At 43.5% G+C, this 19533-nt stretch overlaps 1 protein-coding gene across 5 annotated transcripts in view; it reads right to left on the reverse strand.

The window, feature by feature from the left end:
- Window positions 1-19533, reverse strand: part of ccdc88ab (coiled-coil domain containing 88Ab) — a 123309-nt gene that overhangs the window by 67800 nt on the left and 35976 nt on the right. For all 5 annotated transcript variants that reach the window (XM_083775460.1, XM_083775459.1, XM_083775461.1 and 2 more), the window contains exon 4: window positions 9470-9539. In XM_083775460.1, coding sequence (XP_083631586.1) covers window positions 9470-9539 — 70 coding nt within the window. The remainder of the gene's footprint in view (window positions 1-9469; window positions 9540-19533) is intronic.

A 19533-nucleotide genomic window follows, 5' to 3' on the forward strand; every position in this document is an offset into this window, starting at 1 on the left:
GTCCCATTGTACTCACAGAGGAGTCAATGTGTGCTATCGGTACTACGTCCAGTACAGCAGAGCTCATCCGTCGGTGCTCTCTCTTCGTCATTGATGAGGTGTCCATGATGGATCGCCGTGCTGTTGAAGCTGCCGACCGCACATTCCGGAAACTCAGGGACTGTCCTAACTCACCATTTGGAGGTAAGACTTCATTCAAACGTATACACTTTATTACTGTACATTCTGACGGCATGAATGACTATATTGTGGCCTTTTTATGTACAACAATAACAGCTGCCAACACCTTTGCCAGCCAATCTTCATTACAAGACAAACACAACTACAAAAGAAACACAATATAGTATCACTTCCATAATAATTGTCTATAATGCAGCAACTTTGTTATTACACTCTCAGGTATTACCACCATCTTCAGTGGAGACTGGCGCCAGATCCTACCAGTCGTTCCCCATGGCACACGACCTCAGATAATTTCACGATGCCTGAAGAGTTCCCCTCTCTGGAACCATGTTCAAACCATGAAACTCACCAACAACATGCGCATAACACATGCAACAGCAGGGAGCTTGGAAGATGACACTTTGTTCCACCAGTTTCTGCTTGATCTGGGCGAGGGGAACATCCCCACTATTCAGGATAAGGGAGAATTTACAGTCACAATAATGGATCGCTTTCTCATGCCAGGATCAACTCTGCACGAAATGGTCGACTGGGTATTTCACAACCTTGCACACAATATGACCGACCATCAGTGGCTTTGTGAGAGAGCAATCCTCTGCCCAACCAATGCAGAAGTGGACACAGTCAATCAATACATTGCCCACAAATTCCCAGGTCAGGAGCACATCTTCCACAGTGTGGATTCTGTGGAACAACATGACAACCATCAGTACCCAGTGGAATTCCTCAACACACTTTGTCCATCAGGCATGCCACCACATCGCCTGTCACTGAAGGTCGGCATGATCATAATGCTACTGCGAAACTTTGACACAGTACATGGCCATTGCAATGGCTCACGCTACATCCTGAAGCAAGTCCGCCCACATCTTCTCCTAGCAGAGCTGGTAACTGGGGTCCATGCCGGCGCCCAGCTACTCATCCCTAGGATACCTTTCTCACCGTCTGAGAATATGTTCCCCTTCACACTCACCCGCAAACAGTTTCCTGTACGCCCTTGCTTTGCCATGACTGTTAACAAGTCACAAGGTCAGTCACTGTCACGAGTGGGTGTATACTCTGTGAAAGACTTCTTTTCACATGGACAACTCTATGTGGCAGCAAGCAGAGTTGGCAACCCCCAGCAACTCCGAATCTTGCTAATCAATGAGGAGGACAACACCAAACGTACCGACATGAACAATGTTGTATACAAAGAAATATTAACACATTGACCATCAAACTGAACTGCTGAACATTTCCTCTTTCACTGGGCCAAGCCACATACATAATAACCACATTTGCCCATGAAACTACCGGTATATACATACATAAATGCAATTACTACACTACTAACATGACAATGACTGTTTGACACTTTCAGTTCTATATATGACTATGATGTACTGTTTTTCCATTTCCAGTGAACAAGTCTATATTAAAGCAATTCTTCCTCAAAATACATATATCAATAATATGATCTATTACATCACATTACCCACACTGTACATTTGGGAATACCTGTGCGACAGTCCATACTTTCTGTGCTGCATGTCAAACTGGGGTCTTTCATACTTTTCAAATGGGGGTCTGTGGGCTAATAAGTGTACATTTTACAGTCCTTGCCATGAAAACATTTCCCTACCATGCATTTATACAAATACTGTCGATTCCTTCATTTGACTTGAGATAAAAGGTTAACGTGAGTTTTGTTTCTGACTGTTTTCTGCTTGCTTATTTAGGCTATTTTCATTACATTCCCTTTATCAATCGTATCCTAAGAGGAGATCATTCACAACCCGTGATATAAATAATTCGTAGCAGTGATAGCGATATCTGACCGTTACATATGGTCAGATATTACATACAACAAACATGCCACGAAGAAAATGTTATCTCCTTCCTGAAGGTAGCAGATATGGTGTACCAGCATACAATAAAGTAACATTCATCTTAATTTAATTAATTTGCGTTACAATAAAAAACATCTCCCCGCTGATCACGTGTCACCACCAGTGAAATGCATGTTGGGACAGACACACATTAATACTGGGACACATTTCTCTGCGCAACAGACCCACACGGGGAAAACAACTTGGACCCAGATACTACTAGCTACTCTTGCGTCAGTCGACATAACTTCTTCTTTGGGAAGCATCGCAGCCAACGCGCGGGTTGCGTGGCACAGGCACCTGAAAGCCAGCTCTGACAGTTCTGACGGGGGCATGTTAACGTGAACGAAAATATTCAATAACTTCCATTTATAGACAGAATATCACCACCAAATTTACATCACACATTAATGGTGTACTTATGATTGTACTACAGCATTTCCTTATTAAACTTACGTTTAATTAGCCTACTTTTGTGCCCAACCCAACTTCACAACACCATCTGTAAACAACCGCCCCCCCCCTATCACATTACCCACACTGAACATCATTTGCTGTTCATATATTCAGAACGGGTAAGGACTAGTCAGTAATAAATCATTATCCCATACCCAGCCTTTCTTTTTCCCTGGGTGATGGCATGATACAAGGACAGTGTGATAAGCTTGCACTGTACTGTACAGTAGCCGACACAATTTCCCCTAAGGAAAATATGGCATCTGCCACAAATGGCACGCAAAAGCTAAAATTTTCCTTAGGGAAAATACAGCAAAATAAGGCAGCTGGCCTAATCAGCGCAAGTAAAAAATACCACCACACACTAAACTGTCGCCGTGAGTGACCTCGATACCCATTTTGGGGCGGGAACCCCTTTTGGTGTTATTGGAAAATAGCAGATCTACAAGCTCATAGCGCGCCACCGAGTGGCGCGCTACGAGCTTGTAGGTCTGTTATTTTTGAAAAATCGAAGAACCACTGACATAGAAGCTTTTTCAGAAAACTGTCAGGATGTATAGAAGACATTTTTTTAATCTGATCTCAGGTCCAACATGAATTCAACTCAGTCACCAAACACGGGAAACAGTGCTATGGCAATCCCAGCAGGGCTACCGTTTTGTTCCCTGGAGGAAATTCCTCATTGACAGTAATGCTAATCTATAAAAAAAGAAAAAATCCTATTTCTTGTTGTTTTTGTGAATAAATAAGGCTAAATAAATTATCAACCTAGCAAACTCTGTTGTCCTCATTTGGATAACATTGTCCATAGACAATTACTTCCCGGTGACAATGTGACAAGAGGAAAAGTCCCTCTGTCATTTCCACGTCATTTGACAACTTTCTGTGATAACTGGCAAATTGTTTAGCAAAAGAATATTCATTTCCAATGTTCCATTCCGACGGCATCCTGATTTCCCTGTGTATAGGTTACGTTTGTTTTAGCCCTGGTCCAGTGCTTACAGCGAGTCTCTCTCTCCGGCGCCCTGTGGAAGTCCCTTCCGCAGCCCTCTAGCGATTTTCTCACTCCTGTGCGAGTGTTTACAATTCCCAGCAAATAAACGAAACAACGTAAATACTCACGAAACAAAGCCTGCTAGACCTTGGTAAAAGTCTATTCTCGGAGCTGGGAAACGTCTCAGGTCCCCAGCTTCTCTAAAATGCACTATTTTAATCATTCAATAAAATTAATCCAACCAGATCGGCGCAGGCAAAACCCAGAAATGCCGTAGTAGAAGAAATGACTGCCCGGTAAATTCAGGGTACATTGCGTTATTAAAATGGCACAAAGTGCATTTTAGAGAGAAGCTGGGGACCTGAGATGCTTCCCAGCTTCGAGAATAGACTTTTACCAAGGTCTAGCAGGCTTTGTGTCGGTGAGTAGTTACGTCGTTTTGTTTATTTGCTGGGAATTGTAAACAGTCGCACGGGAGTGAGAAAATCGCTAGAGGGCTGCGGAAGGGACTTCCACAGGGCGTCAGAGAGAGACTCGCTGTAAGCCCTGGACCAGGGCTACGTTTGCTTTACCACTGAACAGACACCACATTGTGATTATTATTATATTCTGTGGTGTATAAAGTATGACACATAATTATTTGCATAAATATATGGCTATACTACCGACTAGCAACAGGGCCTCTCTCCTGCTCCACTAGTACACTACCCTCATCCCTTAATTCTCCCTGGCTTCCTCTACACTTCTTTTCCCTCCCTTTCATACATACTCAATCCATCCATCCATCTATTCTTTCCTACACACTCTTTCCTCCCACTCCTTCCTTCCTTCCGCCCCTCTGATCTGTCAGCGATGTTAGGAATCAAATCACTGATGCTTCTTGACCTGACGTGCTATCCATTCAGTTCCCGATCTCCCCCTCTCTCTTCCCCCCACCCCTCTCTCTCCTCCTCCTCCCGACAGGAAACAGAAGGTTAGAGGGATGGTGACTAACACATTTTCCGGGATCACCATTGTTCATTTCATTTGTATTTGAGCAAGAAAGAAGAGGGAAAGACGGGTGCGTGTGTACAATATGAAAGGTCTGTGACTAAATGGCATGTGTTTTATGCATTTAGATTTAGGTTGTTTTATGTCATCCCGTCTCCCAGGTGTGACAGAGACCTGTCCTCATTGCCGTTCATTTGTATAATGGCTCTGGGACTCACTAGACTCACTTTTGAAGGCAGCATTTCAGTAAAAAATGGATTTAATTACTAGGAAAATAGTGGAGGTACTTCTGTCATATACTGGCTGGCCGTGTGTACAAGGCATTTTGCGCCGAACAGGTCCAGCGGCTTGTGAGAGTAGCTTCGGACACACAGAAGTAGTTTGATTTTACTTTTATTATTATTATGTTTTTATTGTAACCCATTTTTCACCCAGTGCCAATTGCCTAAGCTGCAATGACTTTTCCCAGTTGGACGAAGCGTAAATGGTAAATGGTGCATTTATATAGCGCCTTTATCCAAGGCGCTTTACATAGATTGTGCATTACATTCACCCACTCACATTCATACACCGATTGCGGCGGAAGCCATGCAAGGTACCAACCAGCACATTGGGAGCAATTTGGGGGTTCAGTGTCTCGACATGTAGACAGGAGGAGCCGGGATTCGAACCGCCGACCCATGGATCATCGGACGACCTGCTCTACCTCTTGGGCCACGGTCGCGTGTGGAAGGAACACATTACCAGTTCCTTTCCTCTCCAACAGGCATGTCCACGTTTCCACGACTAGAAAGGCCCTTTCTACGACACACAGAAAGGCCCGGGGCGGCTGACCAGAAACGGGGAGAACATGCAAACTACACACAGAAAGATCCCTTTTGGCCAACCCCACCCAGGGCATGGGCGGCTTGGGCGCCGATGACACGGAGGAGAGCACACGTCCCCCAGCGCCCACCTCGTCTCCGGTGGGAATCGAACCCAGCAGGACCTTCCTAGCTGTGAGGTGACCTGCTCTACAAATCAAAGCATTCCTTTTTTTTTTTTTTTTCTTTTCATGTCCGGAGCGGTTTACGGTGTGTTTGTGGTGATGAAGTAGCTGTCCCCACTACACGCAGTGGCTTGGCTTGATAACAGTAGGTGCAATGACCGACTGAAGTGGCTTCATAACAGTTGAATGTTTGAGATGGTTAGGAGGACTCCTCGTGCATGCCTAGTTAGGAGTCTTTGTGGTGTTTTGAGATGGTTATGACTCCTCGTGCATGCCTAGTTAGGAGTCTTTCTAGTGTTTTGAGATGGTTATGACTCCTCGTGCATGCCTAGTTAGGAGTCTTTCTAGTGTTTTGAGATGGTTATGACTCCTCGTGCATGCCTAGTTAGGAGTCTTTGTGGTGTTTTGAGATGGTTATGACTCCTCGTGCATGCCTAGTTAGGAGTCTTTGTGGTGTTTTGAGATGGTTATGACTCCTCGTGCATGCCTAGTTAGGAGTCTTTGTGGTGTTTTGAGATGGTTATGACTCCTCGTGCATGCCTAGTTAGGAGTCTTTCTAGTGTTTTCGATGCAGCATTATATGGAGCTTAGAACGAGGCGAGAGAACTCAAAACCTCACAGAGAAGACACGAGAAGAAAAGAGCGGGGCATTCAGACAAAGAGCTTTCACGAGCTCCAAACGGATTACATCTCCGGACCAAGATGACGATCACATGGGTGATCACAGTCTTACACACAAAGACTAAACAAGGGAGGGGTGTGCACATGTGAAGACCTGCAAGATGCACAAGTGAGTGTATATTGCTCTGTGCACCCTGTGTGCATCTAATTGTGTGCATGTGTGTGTGTGTGTGTGTGTGTGTGCGACTGTACGTGTGTTCGCAGACTAGGTTAAATAAAGGCCTGGGGGCAACCCTGTGTGTTCCCACAGTTCACTGTTGTTAACTCTCTCACTCTCTCTCACACACACACACACACACACACACACACACACACACACACACACACACACACACACACACACACACACACACACACACACACACACACACACACACACACACACACACACACACACACACACACACACACACACACACACACACACACACACACACACACACACACACACACACACACACACACACGCCCTGCCCCCTAATGAAAGCATAATAAAAGACACATGGCCAATGACTTTCAGCTGGCAGCCGTATAGCTCTACTCAATAGCTACTGCATGCTTGGTGCGACTGCAGGCTGACTTATCGGACCGGCTGGGGGGTAAAGGGCAAGAGGAACTCTGAGGAATGTAGCCTGATGCTTATACTGCCTGCAGTGTACACTGCTCTGAACGTACTGTATGTATGCCTTCCACTGTCTGCCTCGAGATGAGTTTAGTATGTGTGTGTACTGTATACTCAATGGAGAATATAATGTACACCAAAGTACACAGCGCAATGCCCACCGTCTACCATTACGGCGAAGTTACAATCTGCTTTACGGAATTGTGCTGAATAAAATGTCAAAATGATACGGGAATTATGTTTCTCAAGTACGGCAAGTATAGTGTCGATTGTGAGATAAGTGACAACACGTTCTACTGAGGCATTGCGGTTGCAAACTGCAGCACTGGTGATCTGCTTCTTCTTCAAAACAATTAAAAACAGTATCAGAGAGAGCATAAAAGTTGGGCATCATTGGGAACAGTGGGGAAAGGAAGAGATACTGATTCAGTGACATTGGCTCGTTTAAAATCCCTACTGTGCAGCAGCAGGTAGATGCTATAGTAATGTCCTCTCCTCAGCAGTAGACTGAACTATAAGGTCACAATGTAATATTAAAAACAGCATGTCTGAGCCGAACAGGCCAAAGATGGTCAAGGGTGCCATGTGCATGTGTGTAAACAGTTCCTGCTGCGGACGGACGGACGGACGGAATGTGTGTCCATGACTTTAACAGAATGAATTAACTAATTTACCGGCAACACCCCCATCTTGGTTTCTGAATGGTGTACTCCAGGACCACCAGTAGTTCATTCTTTATGAGGGACCCTCTTATACTCTCAAAGCCGTTTCACTCGGAAACCGAGAAGCAGGAATTGAATAATCTTTGCTATAATATACTACTGTAACAGCCTGGGATGTTATTTAATTCCCCCAAAACATACATGTTGTAACCGGCTTGCATGTTCTCGCTTAGAGAAATGAGGCGCAAATCAAGCTCGTTTTGATCCAAAAAGAAGAATCTGAGATATTACGATTCTAAAAACTGCACGGAAATAAGCGAATTAGCACAACACCCCGTAGCCTCATTCAATTCAATGCAATTCATTGAGGGCTTATGGTAGGGGAAATAGCCAATAAGGAGTTTTTACACAAAAAAATACCTCTTTGGTGTGGACGTAACGACTACAAAGAAAGCTAAGAAAGCCTTTGAGCATGGAATTATCCTTTAAATAGGAGAGAGAGAGAGAGAGAAAAAAGAGAAGAAACTAAGGCAGAGAGGGGAGACATGCAAGACAAAACCGGGAGGGAGTCAAATTTTAACTTGAGACCTCACAAGGAGCATAACTGACTGAGCTGCCATTTACGCAAAATTCTAAAACAATTTAGGAAGGAAATGTCTGCCTAGCCCCAGCAGCCCGCTCTGATTTTGAGATTTCTATGGGCATTTCTGACCTTTACTCCTCTATACCTTTAGGTGATTGATGCATGATCATGGCATGCATGCACGTGCACAGATAGACATGAAAGGGGCCCCTGCCTTTTTGACTGTCGGAGAAAAGTGCCCTCTCCGTCCTGAACTGGAATGTAGCATTTTATGTTGAAAGAATTGCCCTCTAAGGCTCTGAACCTCAGCGCAATGAGCGCATCTGCACTAAATCTTTCTTAATTGCTTGCAGTGCCGTGCACAGTGCGCGAACACACACAATTGTAGCAGATCTACAAGCTCACAACGTGTCGCCTGGCTATTTTGGGTGCACGGTACCGCCGTATATACACACACACACACACACACACACACACACACACACACAAGTGAAATGAACCGGTCTGAGTCATACACTGTATAGGTATGTCATGTCACGTAGGCTATGTGTTCACATTTTATATTGTTCATTCAAATGCTAGGCACTTCTAGGCCATCAAGCCAATCAAGCAAATGCGATAGGCCTACTTAATATGAACCCATTCTGGGCGGGAAAATCTTTTGGTGTTAGCATTATGTTATGCTTTAAGCTATTGAAAAATAGCAGATCTACAAGCTCATAGCGCGCCACCAAGTGGCGTACTATGAGCTTGTAGGTCTGCTATTTTTGAAAAATCGTTAATATGTGCCTCAAATCTTTCAGAAAAATGATTTTTTTTTTTTTTTTTTTTTTTTTTACGTCAGGCCTGTATGGGTTAATATTAATAACCTCAAAGCAAGCAAACTGCTCATTTTACTTACTAGTAATTGGGGCTGCAGGGCAGACTGCTTGGGTAATTTCCTAGTTTTTTTTAAATGAGATAATCCTCAAAATCTGGGTAGAAATGTAAAATAAAAATAAAAAGGTTTTATATAATTCCAAATTTCCAGCCAATGCCCTTCAAATGTCCTCTGCACGTCCCTGTCCCATGGTCTCAACTAGCCCAGCAAGTCTAACTCAGTCTAACTGATTAACTGATTTAACCCATTTTGGGCGGGCACCCGTTTTGGTGTTAGCATTACGTTATGCTTTAGCTATTTAAAAATAGCAGATCTACAAGCTCATAGCGTGCCACCGAGTGGCGCGCTACGAGCTTGTAGGTCTGCTATTTTTGAAAAATCGACTGACGTAGAAGACATTTTTAGAATCTGATCTCAGGTCAGAATGGAAAACTGTCAGGATGTAGAAGACATTCTTAGAATCTGATCTCAGGTCAGAATGGGTTAATAATGAAACTGTCAGGATGTAATAAGACATTTTTAGAATCTGATCTCAGGTCAGAATGGGTTGAATACATACCAGTGAGTGGATTGCGGCCCAGTACCAACACGTTGGGTAGAGGCATCATCACAAGTTGCTGGAGAATCTCCTAGTGCACAAAACAGGAGGGGGACAACAGGTCAGAAAGACGCTCACCATGAGGTTGGATAACGATGTTGTGGGTTCATACGTGAATCTCTGTGCTCGGCTGTAGACAAAATAACCTGAAACAAGGTCAGTTTAGAACTGGATTTATAGAACAATTACTTTAAGTAAAAAAAAAGAATGGCACGCGTATCATTAACTGCCAGGTGAAAGAAGCGCTCTTCGATGTGCATCTGTCAGAGTTTGGGTTCAGACTTCCATTGGCTGAGGCGGTGTTTTAGAGCATGGGTTCAGACTTCCATTGGCTGAGGCGGTGTTTTAGAGTATGGGTTCAGACTTCCATTGGCTGAGGCAGTGTTTTAGAGCATGGGTTCAGACTTCCATTGGCTGAGGCGGTGTTTCAGAGTATGGGTTCAGACTTCCATTGGCTGAGGCGGCGTTTCAGAGTATGGGTTCAGCCTTCCATTGGCTTAGGGGCAGCCAATCATGACTAGGTCGCTAAAAGGAAATGAGCTGGTCGTGGGTCAAAATGGCATGATATGAAATAAACACATACACGATGATGTCAGAGTCAAATCCAAACTGTGGCCAATAGAAAGCTCTACTGTGTGTACCAACAAGAGAAAGGTAGCCAATAGAAAGCTCTACTGTGTGTACCAACAAGAGAAAGGTAAAGTGTTGACATTACAGTAACGGTACTCTACAGTATATGTATACAGTACCACCATGTACGAGATGATCTTGAGGGCTCCTAATGCTCCAATATCATCCAACTATATCAAGCGTCTATAATGGACAGAGGGCTCACATTACAGGTGAGGTCATTCAATATACAGTATGTGTGCATACTCTAGAAATGTAACGTGTGTGTGTGTGTGTGTGTGTGTGTGTGTGTGTGTGTGTGTGTGGTGAGTGGGCTGGGGATGCAAGTGATACTGGTATTTACGTGGGTTTAAATGGCTTGTATGGCATTTGCCGCAAGGCCTCCCATTCACATGTGACACACACACGCACACACACACACACACACACACACCTAGGTGATGATGCAGTCTTCTCCACGTGTCACGAGGCGTAACGGACTGACGACCATATATGGAGGCGTGAAGGATGAACGACAGACGGAACGACTGACGGAACGACGGACGGAACGACTGACAGGTTTGGTGTGTTTGTTAACCCATTTTGACCTGAGATCAGATTCTAAAAATGTCTGTTTGAAAATGACAGTTTTCTGAAAAAGCTATGTTTCTATGTCAGTCGTTCTTCGATTTTTCAAAAATAGCAGACCTACAAGCTCGTAGCGAGTGGCGCGCTATGAGCTTGTAGATCTGCTATTTTTCAATAGCTAAAGCATAACATAATGCTAACCCGGGTTCACGCCCCAAAATGTACCGGAAAGACTTGTCACGTATACACTTGCGCTGCAAGAAAGGATGAGAACACAGTTTCCAGCCTAATCTACTTTATTTAAATCATGAATGCTAGTAAGGATTAAGACTACAGTCGCAGTGTTTTACAAATATGATCAACAAGCTAGTCTTTCAGCCATGTTTTCGTATATCCATGATTCAAATGACGCAAGCTAGGACAATGCAAATCCACTCAATTGTCGAAGATGCATAGAACATCACCATATTATGAGCCTAAAACTCAACAACAACCTGCCAAAATATAATTTCAGGTGAAGTCGAACAGCGTGCAGATCTAACCGAAAGGAAAGACTAAGTTCACTTGAGCAGAAAAGACGTGTGGGCGTTTTTGCATTGAATATTTCATGTCTACCATGATGGCAGAGAGCAGTCTGAACTCGTCTGACCCAGCTGGTGGAGTGTTCCATGTTCCGAGTGTTCAGTTTGTATGCTGAATGATGCAATAAGAAAGAAGCTTATCTAACAGTGGGCAGACCTTCTCCTATCAAAACCATCTGCCATATATATAAATACTGCATTACCTCACCATAAAATACAGCGCATACCTCACAGGAAATAAAATAAGTATATGACATATGGTGATTCTGACATTGAAACAATATAGATGTACAATGTGCTACAACCACACATTCCTGATTTAGCCGCACGCCTCTTGGTGTGTTTAGATAAAAAATGGGCACACACATTAACATAAGCTACTATCATTTGCATTGACATCTTCCGGGAACAACGGGTGGAAATTAGCATTCTTGCTAAATCCGGCATATTTACATTGCATTTTTTTGTGTGGTGTTCATCAATATGTGCTGTCCCTCCTGAATGCACATATAATAAATATGCCTTTACTGATATTATTCGGTCACCGGCCTACTTGGAAACGATGCAAGATGGGAACAATGAAAATCTGGAATGCATATCCCACCCTACTATGCAATAGCGTTTTAACCATCTGTCTGTATCCCTTTTATATCCATATATGGAGCTCTCTATATCTGTCTGTCCTTGTCTGGCCATATATAGGCAATATGGAGGGAGGTCAGGTGGGGAAAGTCCTTGTGCAGTGGTAAACGTCTGTGGAGAATGTGTGGAGAATGTCTGAAGAGTGCAAACGGACTGTGAAAACTGAACTGACCAAGTAATCAAATGGCAGGTGTGGGGAATAAGCTGGAGTTGCCATGGAACGGTTATCAAGTTAGGTGGATTACAGACGTACACGCGTACGTACACACAGAGACGTGGTGCATTTATTGTATTGTAAGATGTATTTCTCCCTTCCAATTACTGTCTGTAGTGTAAAATTCGTATCTTCCTGTTCCAAAAAAAATGATTCTACTATGGAAACTATAAGACAAGGTTTTATCGTTACCCACAGCAGACGCTGCTGTGTTCCAGGGCTAGTGTAAACTTTAGCTGTTTGCCCCGACACAGAGACGCTTAGCGGATCAAGGATATGGGACAGAGGCAGGGTAGTGATAAACCGCTCGCAGCCCTACAGAAATAAGACATTTTGTCAGGCAGGCAAACAGGCAGACCAAAAGGGTGAGGGAACACCCAGAGAGAAGCGGAGACAATTAAAACTGTGTGGAAGATTTATAAGAGGTTTAGGCCAAGTGACAGCACAGAGGACGGAAGTCAAAAGAACGAAGCACAAAAAGGCACTCCAACCTCGCGCACGCACACACACACACACACACACGCACGCACACGCACTCACACACACACACACACACACACACACAGTGAAGGTCAAAGTGTGGCTACTGGTACATGCCCCTGGTTATTGGCACGGTTGCCATGGTTTTCTTTCACTGGGGACTATAGGATTGGAGATCTTGAACCCCGATATTCCTGATGTATTCCTTGTCCTGCGAGCCAAGACGAGGCAATGCATTCCATCTTTCCGTTTGTACCTCGGGAAAAACATGTATTGAATAACGTGGTGTGTATATATAAATCTCATATCGGATCTCAAGCGGGTCAATTTGAGTTGCATTAATTTGAGGGATAGTGAGTGACGAATATATAATATATATATATAATAATATAATACGTCGATGATGTGTTTTAGACAAACGACTATGATTCAAACTCTCTGTCCTCGTCAGAGATGACCGGACGGCTGAAACGGTACGTGGCCTGGTTGACCGATAGCCTGGCCCAGCCCTGTGTGGTTTCTGGTCTATATAGAGGGGTGGGTGGGTGGCGGTCGAAAACAGGCGGTGGATCCTATTGCTTCACCAATGGGTTACAATTCCCATAATGCTTTGGGGCACTGCTCCTCCTTGTGGATGGGGAGGGCTGTCTTAGTGAGACAACATGTAGTCCAGGAAGTAAGTGAGCCCATTGTCCATGACATCAGAGACACTGGGCTCACTGCTACAATCTAAAATATCTAAAACCACATATTACACACACAAAGACCCCCAGGCCCCAAAGTGTTCTAAAGCTCCTAAACGTCATTAACATATATGTTTTGGCAAAAAGGGTGAAGTTTCTCTTTAAGTTATAACTAAGAGAAAACTAACAATAAAAAAATAAAAGACTGTTCACTTGGGAAACAGCTGCCTATCTGGTTCTGTGCATTAGACTACTTCTCCTTTTTCTGATTCGTCAAAAAATACTCCGAAACAGACTGCAGTTTTACCACACAGGAGGAGTGAATCACCTGTCCCTGCCAGCAATGCACGCACGCACGCACGCACGTCTCTAGAAGGAACATATGCTTGCTGTGCAAACAGCATTTCAGGCTGTGCTATAATTCTTTGTTTCAGCCCATGTCTAATGTGTCAGAACCCAACTACACGTTTACTCTGTACAAGCCTCAGTGTTAATTTGACTGTCAAAGAGTTAAATTAGCACTTCATGTTGCAGCGTTGTATTGTATAGCTACAGCAAACCTCCAAATGCTTCTCTCAGGAAGGAGCCGTACACTCCAGTGACGATGGAGTGTACTGTACGTGTCCTTTTATTTGCAGGACACGTTTCAAAGTGTCGGCTTAGCCCGACAAAGCTGCGTATACAATAATAATACAGTAATACAATATCTCGCCTATACCAGCACCTCCTCCACCTGGATGTGCACGAGAGCTACGATATATATTTGTTTTACGACATCACGATGTGATGTGGCCGGGTAGATTGCCAATTTCTGCTATTTTGAAAAATAAATGTAAAGTACAAAACAGGGCGTGCCGTGCGTCACTGATGTCACTGATGTGATGGCATAAGGTATTGGTTTTGCCCTATAACGTGCTTTGCACATTTACGATACGGCTACTTATATATGGCATTTTGGATTAGCTGCATGCTAAACTAATCTAAGGTACAGTAGACTAATTTAGCTTGCACTGGATTTAGCTTGCACAGGCAAAGCTCTCATAAATAAAACATGACAAGACGTCTAGGAGAGAGGGAGAACAGCGAGCACACTGAGAATGTCATGGCGGTGATTTGATGATGATGTGCCTGTGCCCCCCCCCCCCCACACACACACACACACACACACAACCACCCCCACCCCCCCCCCGGTAGTATTTCTGCTAGGACAAGAAAAGGTGCCGACATGGAACTCAATGATTTTGCATGTTACCGTAAGCTTTCATCTTGTCTATTCCATGTTCTTACAGTGTAAGTTCTATTAATGGCCAAAGTGTGCCATTTAGCCCAGAGAGAGAGAGAGAGTGAGAGAGAGAGACATAGAAGGGGAGGGTGAGAATGAGAGAGAGAGAGAGAGAGAGAGAGAGACAGAAGGGGAGGGTGAGAATGAGAGAGAGAGAGAGAGAGGGAGAGAGACAGAGAGATGCTACTTTGATTCTCTCACTTCACACTCCAGGCACATCACACCCCCCACCTCCTTCTATGCCGTATTATTGTTTCCAGCATGGCACGGATTCCTCTTCTATTGCATACAGACCTCCACAAGAGCTACCCTGGTTGCAAGCATACAGTTTTGCACGCGCACATGTGCATGCACACACACACACACACACACACACACACACACACACACACACACACACACACACACACACACACACACACAGTACATGCTACTGTATGTCCATTAGGGCTGACCTCGATTAGTCGAATAGTCGACTAATCGATCGGAACGGGTCTCAGTCGACTGACCACCTCATAGTCGACTAAAAAAAAAAAAAAAATTGTATATAAAAATACAATATTTACAAAAATATACAAAAATATTGTATTATTCCACTAGGTCTGTGGGGGACATAAACACATTTGAACATTCTGACTGTTCAAATCTCCAATGTGCATCTGGAGTGTGTCTGCCTGTGTGGCAATGTGCCACTGCCTGTGACTTGAATCGCACAGTGTGCTGGCCTGATAGACTCCAGAATCTCAATCTCACCTGCTGTGCTCAATCTGGCTAATGACAAGCCTCTCAGTTGTTAAAAAGAAAGATTTGAACAGTCAGAATGTTCAAATGTGTTTATGTCCCCCACAGACCTAGTGGAATAATACAATATTTTTGTATATTTTTGTAAATATTGTATTTTTATATACAATTTTTTTGGGGCAAAAAAAAAAAAAAAAAAAAAAAAAAGTTTTTTTTTTTTTTTTTTTTTTTGCTTAGTCGACTATTAGTCGACTAACAGCTAATTTATTCATCTATCAGTCGACTATACAAATCCTTAGTCGGGGACAGCCCTAAAGTCCATGCAGTGTCTCAGCAGAGCACTCTAAACGTATTGAGTTGGCACTCCTTTACGCTGATCTCCGGGGGGGACAATGTTTCCAATATTTCAAACAAACATGATCGGGTCAACATGAAGTTTAGTTGGCCTCTTGTCCATAGTCTTAAATAAGTACTGTACACTGTATCTATCATGCTGTGTCAGCACTCAGGTTCAGGTCTACTGTGTTAGGGCTGGGCGATACGGCAAAAAAGCAAAAAGCAATTACCATTATTTCATCTTAAACAAGACATCTTGTCTCGTTTACGATTAATGAACTCGCTGTGATCTCGGTAATTTTTGAGTGGTGCAACCACTCCTACAACCAGCTAGCAATATCCGTGTGTATCATGTATCATGAGCACGAGTGGTGTGCGCATGCGTGAAACCAGCAATGGCGTGAAATTGGAGAGGATGCGCACGCAGCACAGAAACAGATCACATCTTGTGCTAAATAAATAGTGTCAATGCTAGCGAGCTAAAATATAGCCATCCTTGCTCTAGAAAGCACCAATGTTTCCATCTAGACCACCGGATAATCAGCAAAGACCTCCGAACATCGCGCTAATTGACTAAACCATGGAGAGATCCGTAGATTAGGAGTTATTGAAGCTTTTAGTCTGCCTGTATAATGGGAGGTGGACGGCAGCTCACATGCGCAATCCGTTCTAGGTACGCTAAAGAAGGAAAGGCAGACCCCCGTGGACGGCAGCTCGCATGCGCAATCCGATCTAGGTACGCTAAAGAAGGAAAGGCCGAGCCAAAATAATAATGAAAAAATAGTTCTCAGCGACGCGGATTGATATCCATAATAAAGCTAATCTGAGAGAGAGAGAGAGAGAGAGAGAGAGAGAGAGAGAGAGAGAGAGAGAGAGAGAGAGAGAGAGAGAGAGGAGGGGGGAGAGAGGGGAGTTGCACCACTCGGTTCACACAGGTGTGATTTTTTCTACTTTTGCATGCCACAATTCACAATTGTACAACCAAGTAACACAGGGTTAACCCATTTTGGGCGGGAACCCCTTTTGGTGTTTTAAACATTACGTTATAATATAAATATTTTAATAAAAAGAGATTTATTGATATCAAAAGCCATCGCATCACTCCACAGGCTGGGAGCGTCTGTTGCGCAACATTCAATGTTATTTTTCCGGTGGGACGTCATCGAAAATGTCTATGCGCCTATGATTAAATGGATTAAATAACACTGTGCGTTCGGGGGTTAACCAGACTAATTGATTCAATCTATTCAACTTGTTTTGGGTAATACGTAGATCTATAAAAAAAATTACTACAAAAACAAAAACCATGCTTCACGGGTTATTCAATTTGTAATTAATATGTTCTGAATGTTGGTTTTCGATATATTTTGGGTGAATGCCCAGCCCTATATTGTGTGCCGACTAGGCATGTAACGATACACTCAACTCACGATACGATACGTATCACGATATGAGGTTCACGATACGATTGTTCACGATATTTTCAACACAATGATTTTCCAGACAAATTACCTTTTTTCTTTTTTTTAATGATTTATCCCCCCCCCCCCAAAGCTTTTTTCACAATTTTTATTTAACTACATTGCAAAGATAATTGCCTTCCTTGATGTATTAATGAGCATCAATAACGACCATCACCTGGGCACAGTCACAGACACATATACAGCTCCCCTCTCCAGGCCTCTACTGTCTCATTTCTCGCAAAAATCATGTGAATATGATGGAATATGATTACAGCTGACATTTCTTATCACACACTAGCACCCCCTAAAAAAAATATATATAATATCGATATATCGCGATATACGATATATCGTTACATGCCTAGTGCCGACTGCTGACTCTGCCTGACGGTGAGGGATGTCTTGACACTGAATACTGTGCTGATGGAGACGGTTCACCTCTAGCCTCTGACATCCTACCGGCGTGTGCTGCCAGCTAATGTAGCGTGCACTGCACACACACACGCGCGCTTTTGTTGCAGCCAGCACACGGCCAGAGTGCAAAAAAAGGAAGAGTGTGCGTTGTTCTCAGGCTTTTAATGTTTCTGTGTGTGTTAAAGCCTCCCCCATCACATACATACGTGTCTGTGTCTGTGTGTGTGTCTATGTGCAACCCCCACCCAACCCCAAGTTCCGCTGACGACAGAGCTTTTAACCCATTAACCCCTGGTGCAACGTATATGTTGTTCTACCCTTGATGCCGGCGCGCTCTCTGTGTCTCATCAGCTATTGCTATACATATAGCAACATAACTATTTAAAAAAAAATCATCAGAATTTGAAGGTTTTCAGAAACCTTAGGTCAGGCCCTAGAAGGCGTTCCCAGATTCGGCCTCAGGCATCAATGGGTTAACAGGGGTCTAATTGTACTGCAACTGTGTTGGTGTGTATTTGTGTGTGTGTGTGTGTGTGTGTGTGTGTGTGTGTGTGTGTGTGTGTGTGTGTGTGTGTGTCGCGCCTGAACCCTGAAAAGACTGAAATCACACCCATTCTGCAGACATGGGGTTAGTAACCATGGTAACCGAAGCACGGGCTTATTTCTCTGCATCCCGGGGAATCTGACATGCGAGAGAGTGTGTGGGCTCGTGCACAAATACACATCCATGTGCATACGCACATGCGGTCTCTTTGAGTACGGCACTGCGGACTTCCCCCTTGCTGAGATTATGAACCTGCATTATGAACCTGCAAAGGAGCTTAGCTTAGCAGAGGAGAGCAGAGGAGGGGCGGTTCCTATCAGAACTGACAATAGGAAGGACCCCTCCCCACATATCTACACTTCCATGTGTGGAAGCAGCTAGGAACCTTTTCTGGATCCGGGCCAACATGAAATTCTCAAAAGGTGTTCACGGCCGGGCCCACCCACCCACCTGGCCCACCCACCTGGCCCACCCACGGCAGCCGTGTTAAGTGGCCAGATGGCTGAGCCATGTGCATTTTCTGAGCTGATTTATTTCAACGACCAATCAATCAATTGTGTTTTCCGGGCTTGGACAAAGTCTTTTTTTCAATTTTTACGGATTTAAAGAAAGAAATACCATGACTTTCTTTTTTTTAAATTACCATAATAGTTATGAATTATTACTTGAGCAAGCAGAGCGCGCAAGTAATAAATTCGCCCGGTCATCGTTCATCGCGACAGCAACCCGCCATTTTATGCGTATGCCAATAAAACAGCAAATCTGTGCCTGGTTTGCTGGGACCAGATCACATAAATGACCATATGTCTTACGTCATCATTTAGAGCTAGTCATACGTATACTATATACATAATCAGTCAAATAAACTAGCAAATTGTGCCTGATCTGCTGGGACCAGAGTACATGGTGTGTATATGTATGACTAGCTCTAAATGATGACGTAAGACATATGGTCATTTATGTGATCTGGTCCCAGCAAACCAGGCACAGATTTGCTGTTTTATTGGCATACGCATAAAATGGCGGGTTGCTGTCACGGTTTTTGGCGCAAAGTAACCACAGTATACCGCTAATCAACTTACAACTACATACTCTATATAGTATATGTATATGTATACGTATGTCTTACGTCATCATTTAGAGCTAGTCATACGTATACTATATACACAATTTACAATAAATAATAAAATAACTATACTGTATAATATATTTTAAATCAGTTTATATACCTTTTTTTTCATCACATATCAAAGATTTATTTTTCTTTGAAAACCTAAAAAGGGATCTAGAATATATCGATAAAACTGTATTTCTTATATACTGTAGATAGAAACTTGAAGCATACTTAATACTAGGTGTTTATATGCATAAAGTAGTTAGGTAGCAAATAGTTACACCTAATAATTTTACATTTCAAACGTTCCTTCACAGATATACTGAGATTTGAC

Source organism: Protomyctophum parallelum (genome assembly GCF_964188405.1).
Source record: "Protomyctophum parallelum genome assembly, chromosome: 10".
Lineage (NCBI taxonomy): Eukaryota > Metazoa > Chordata > Actinopteri > Myctophiformes > Myctophidae > Protomyctophum > Protomyctophum parallelum.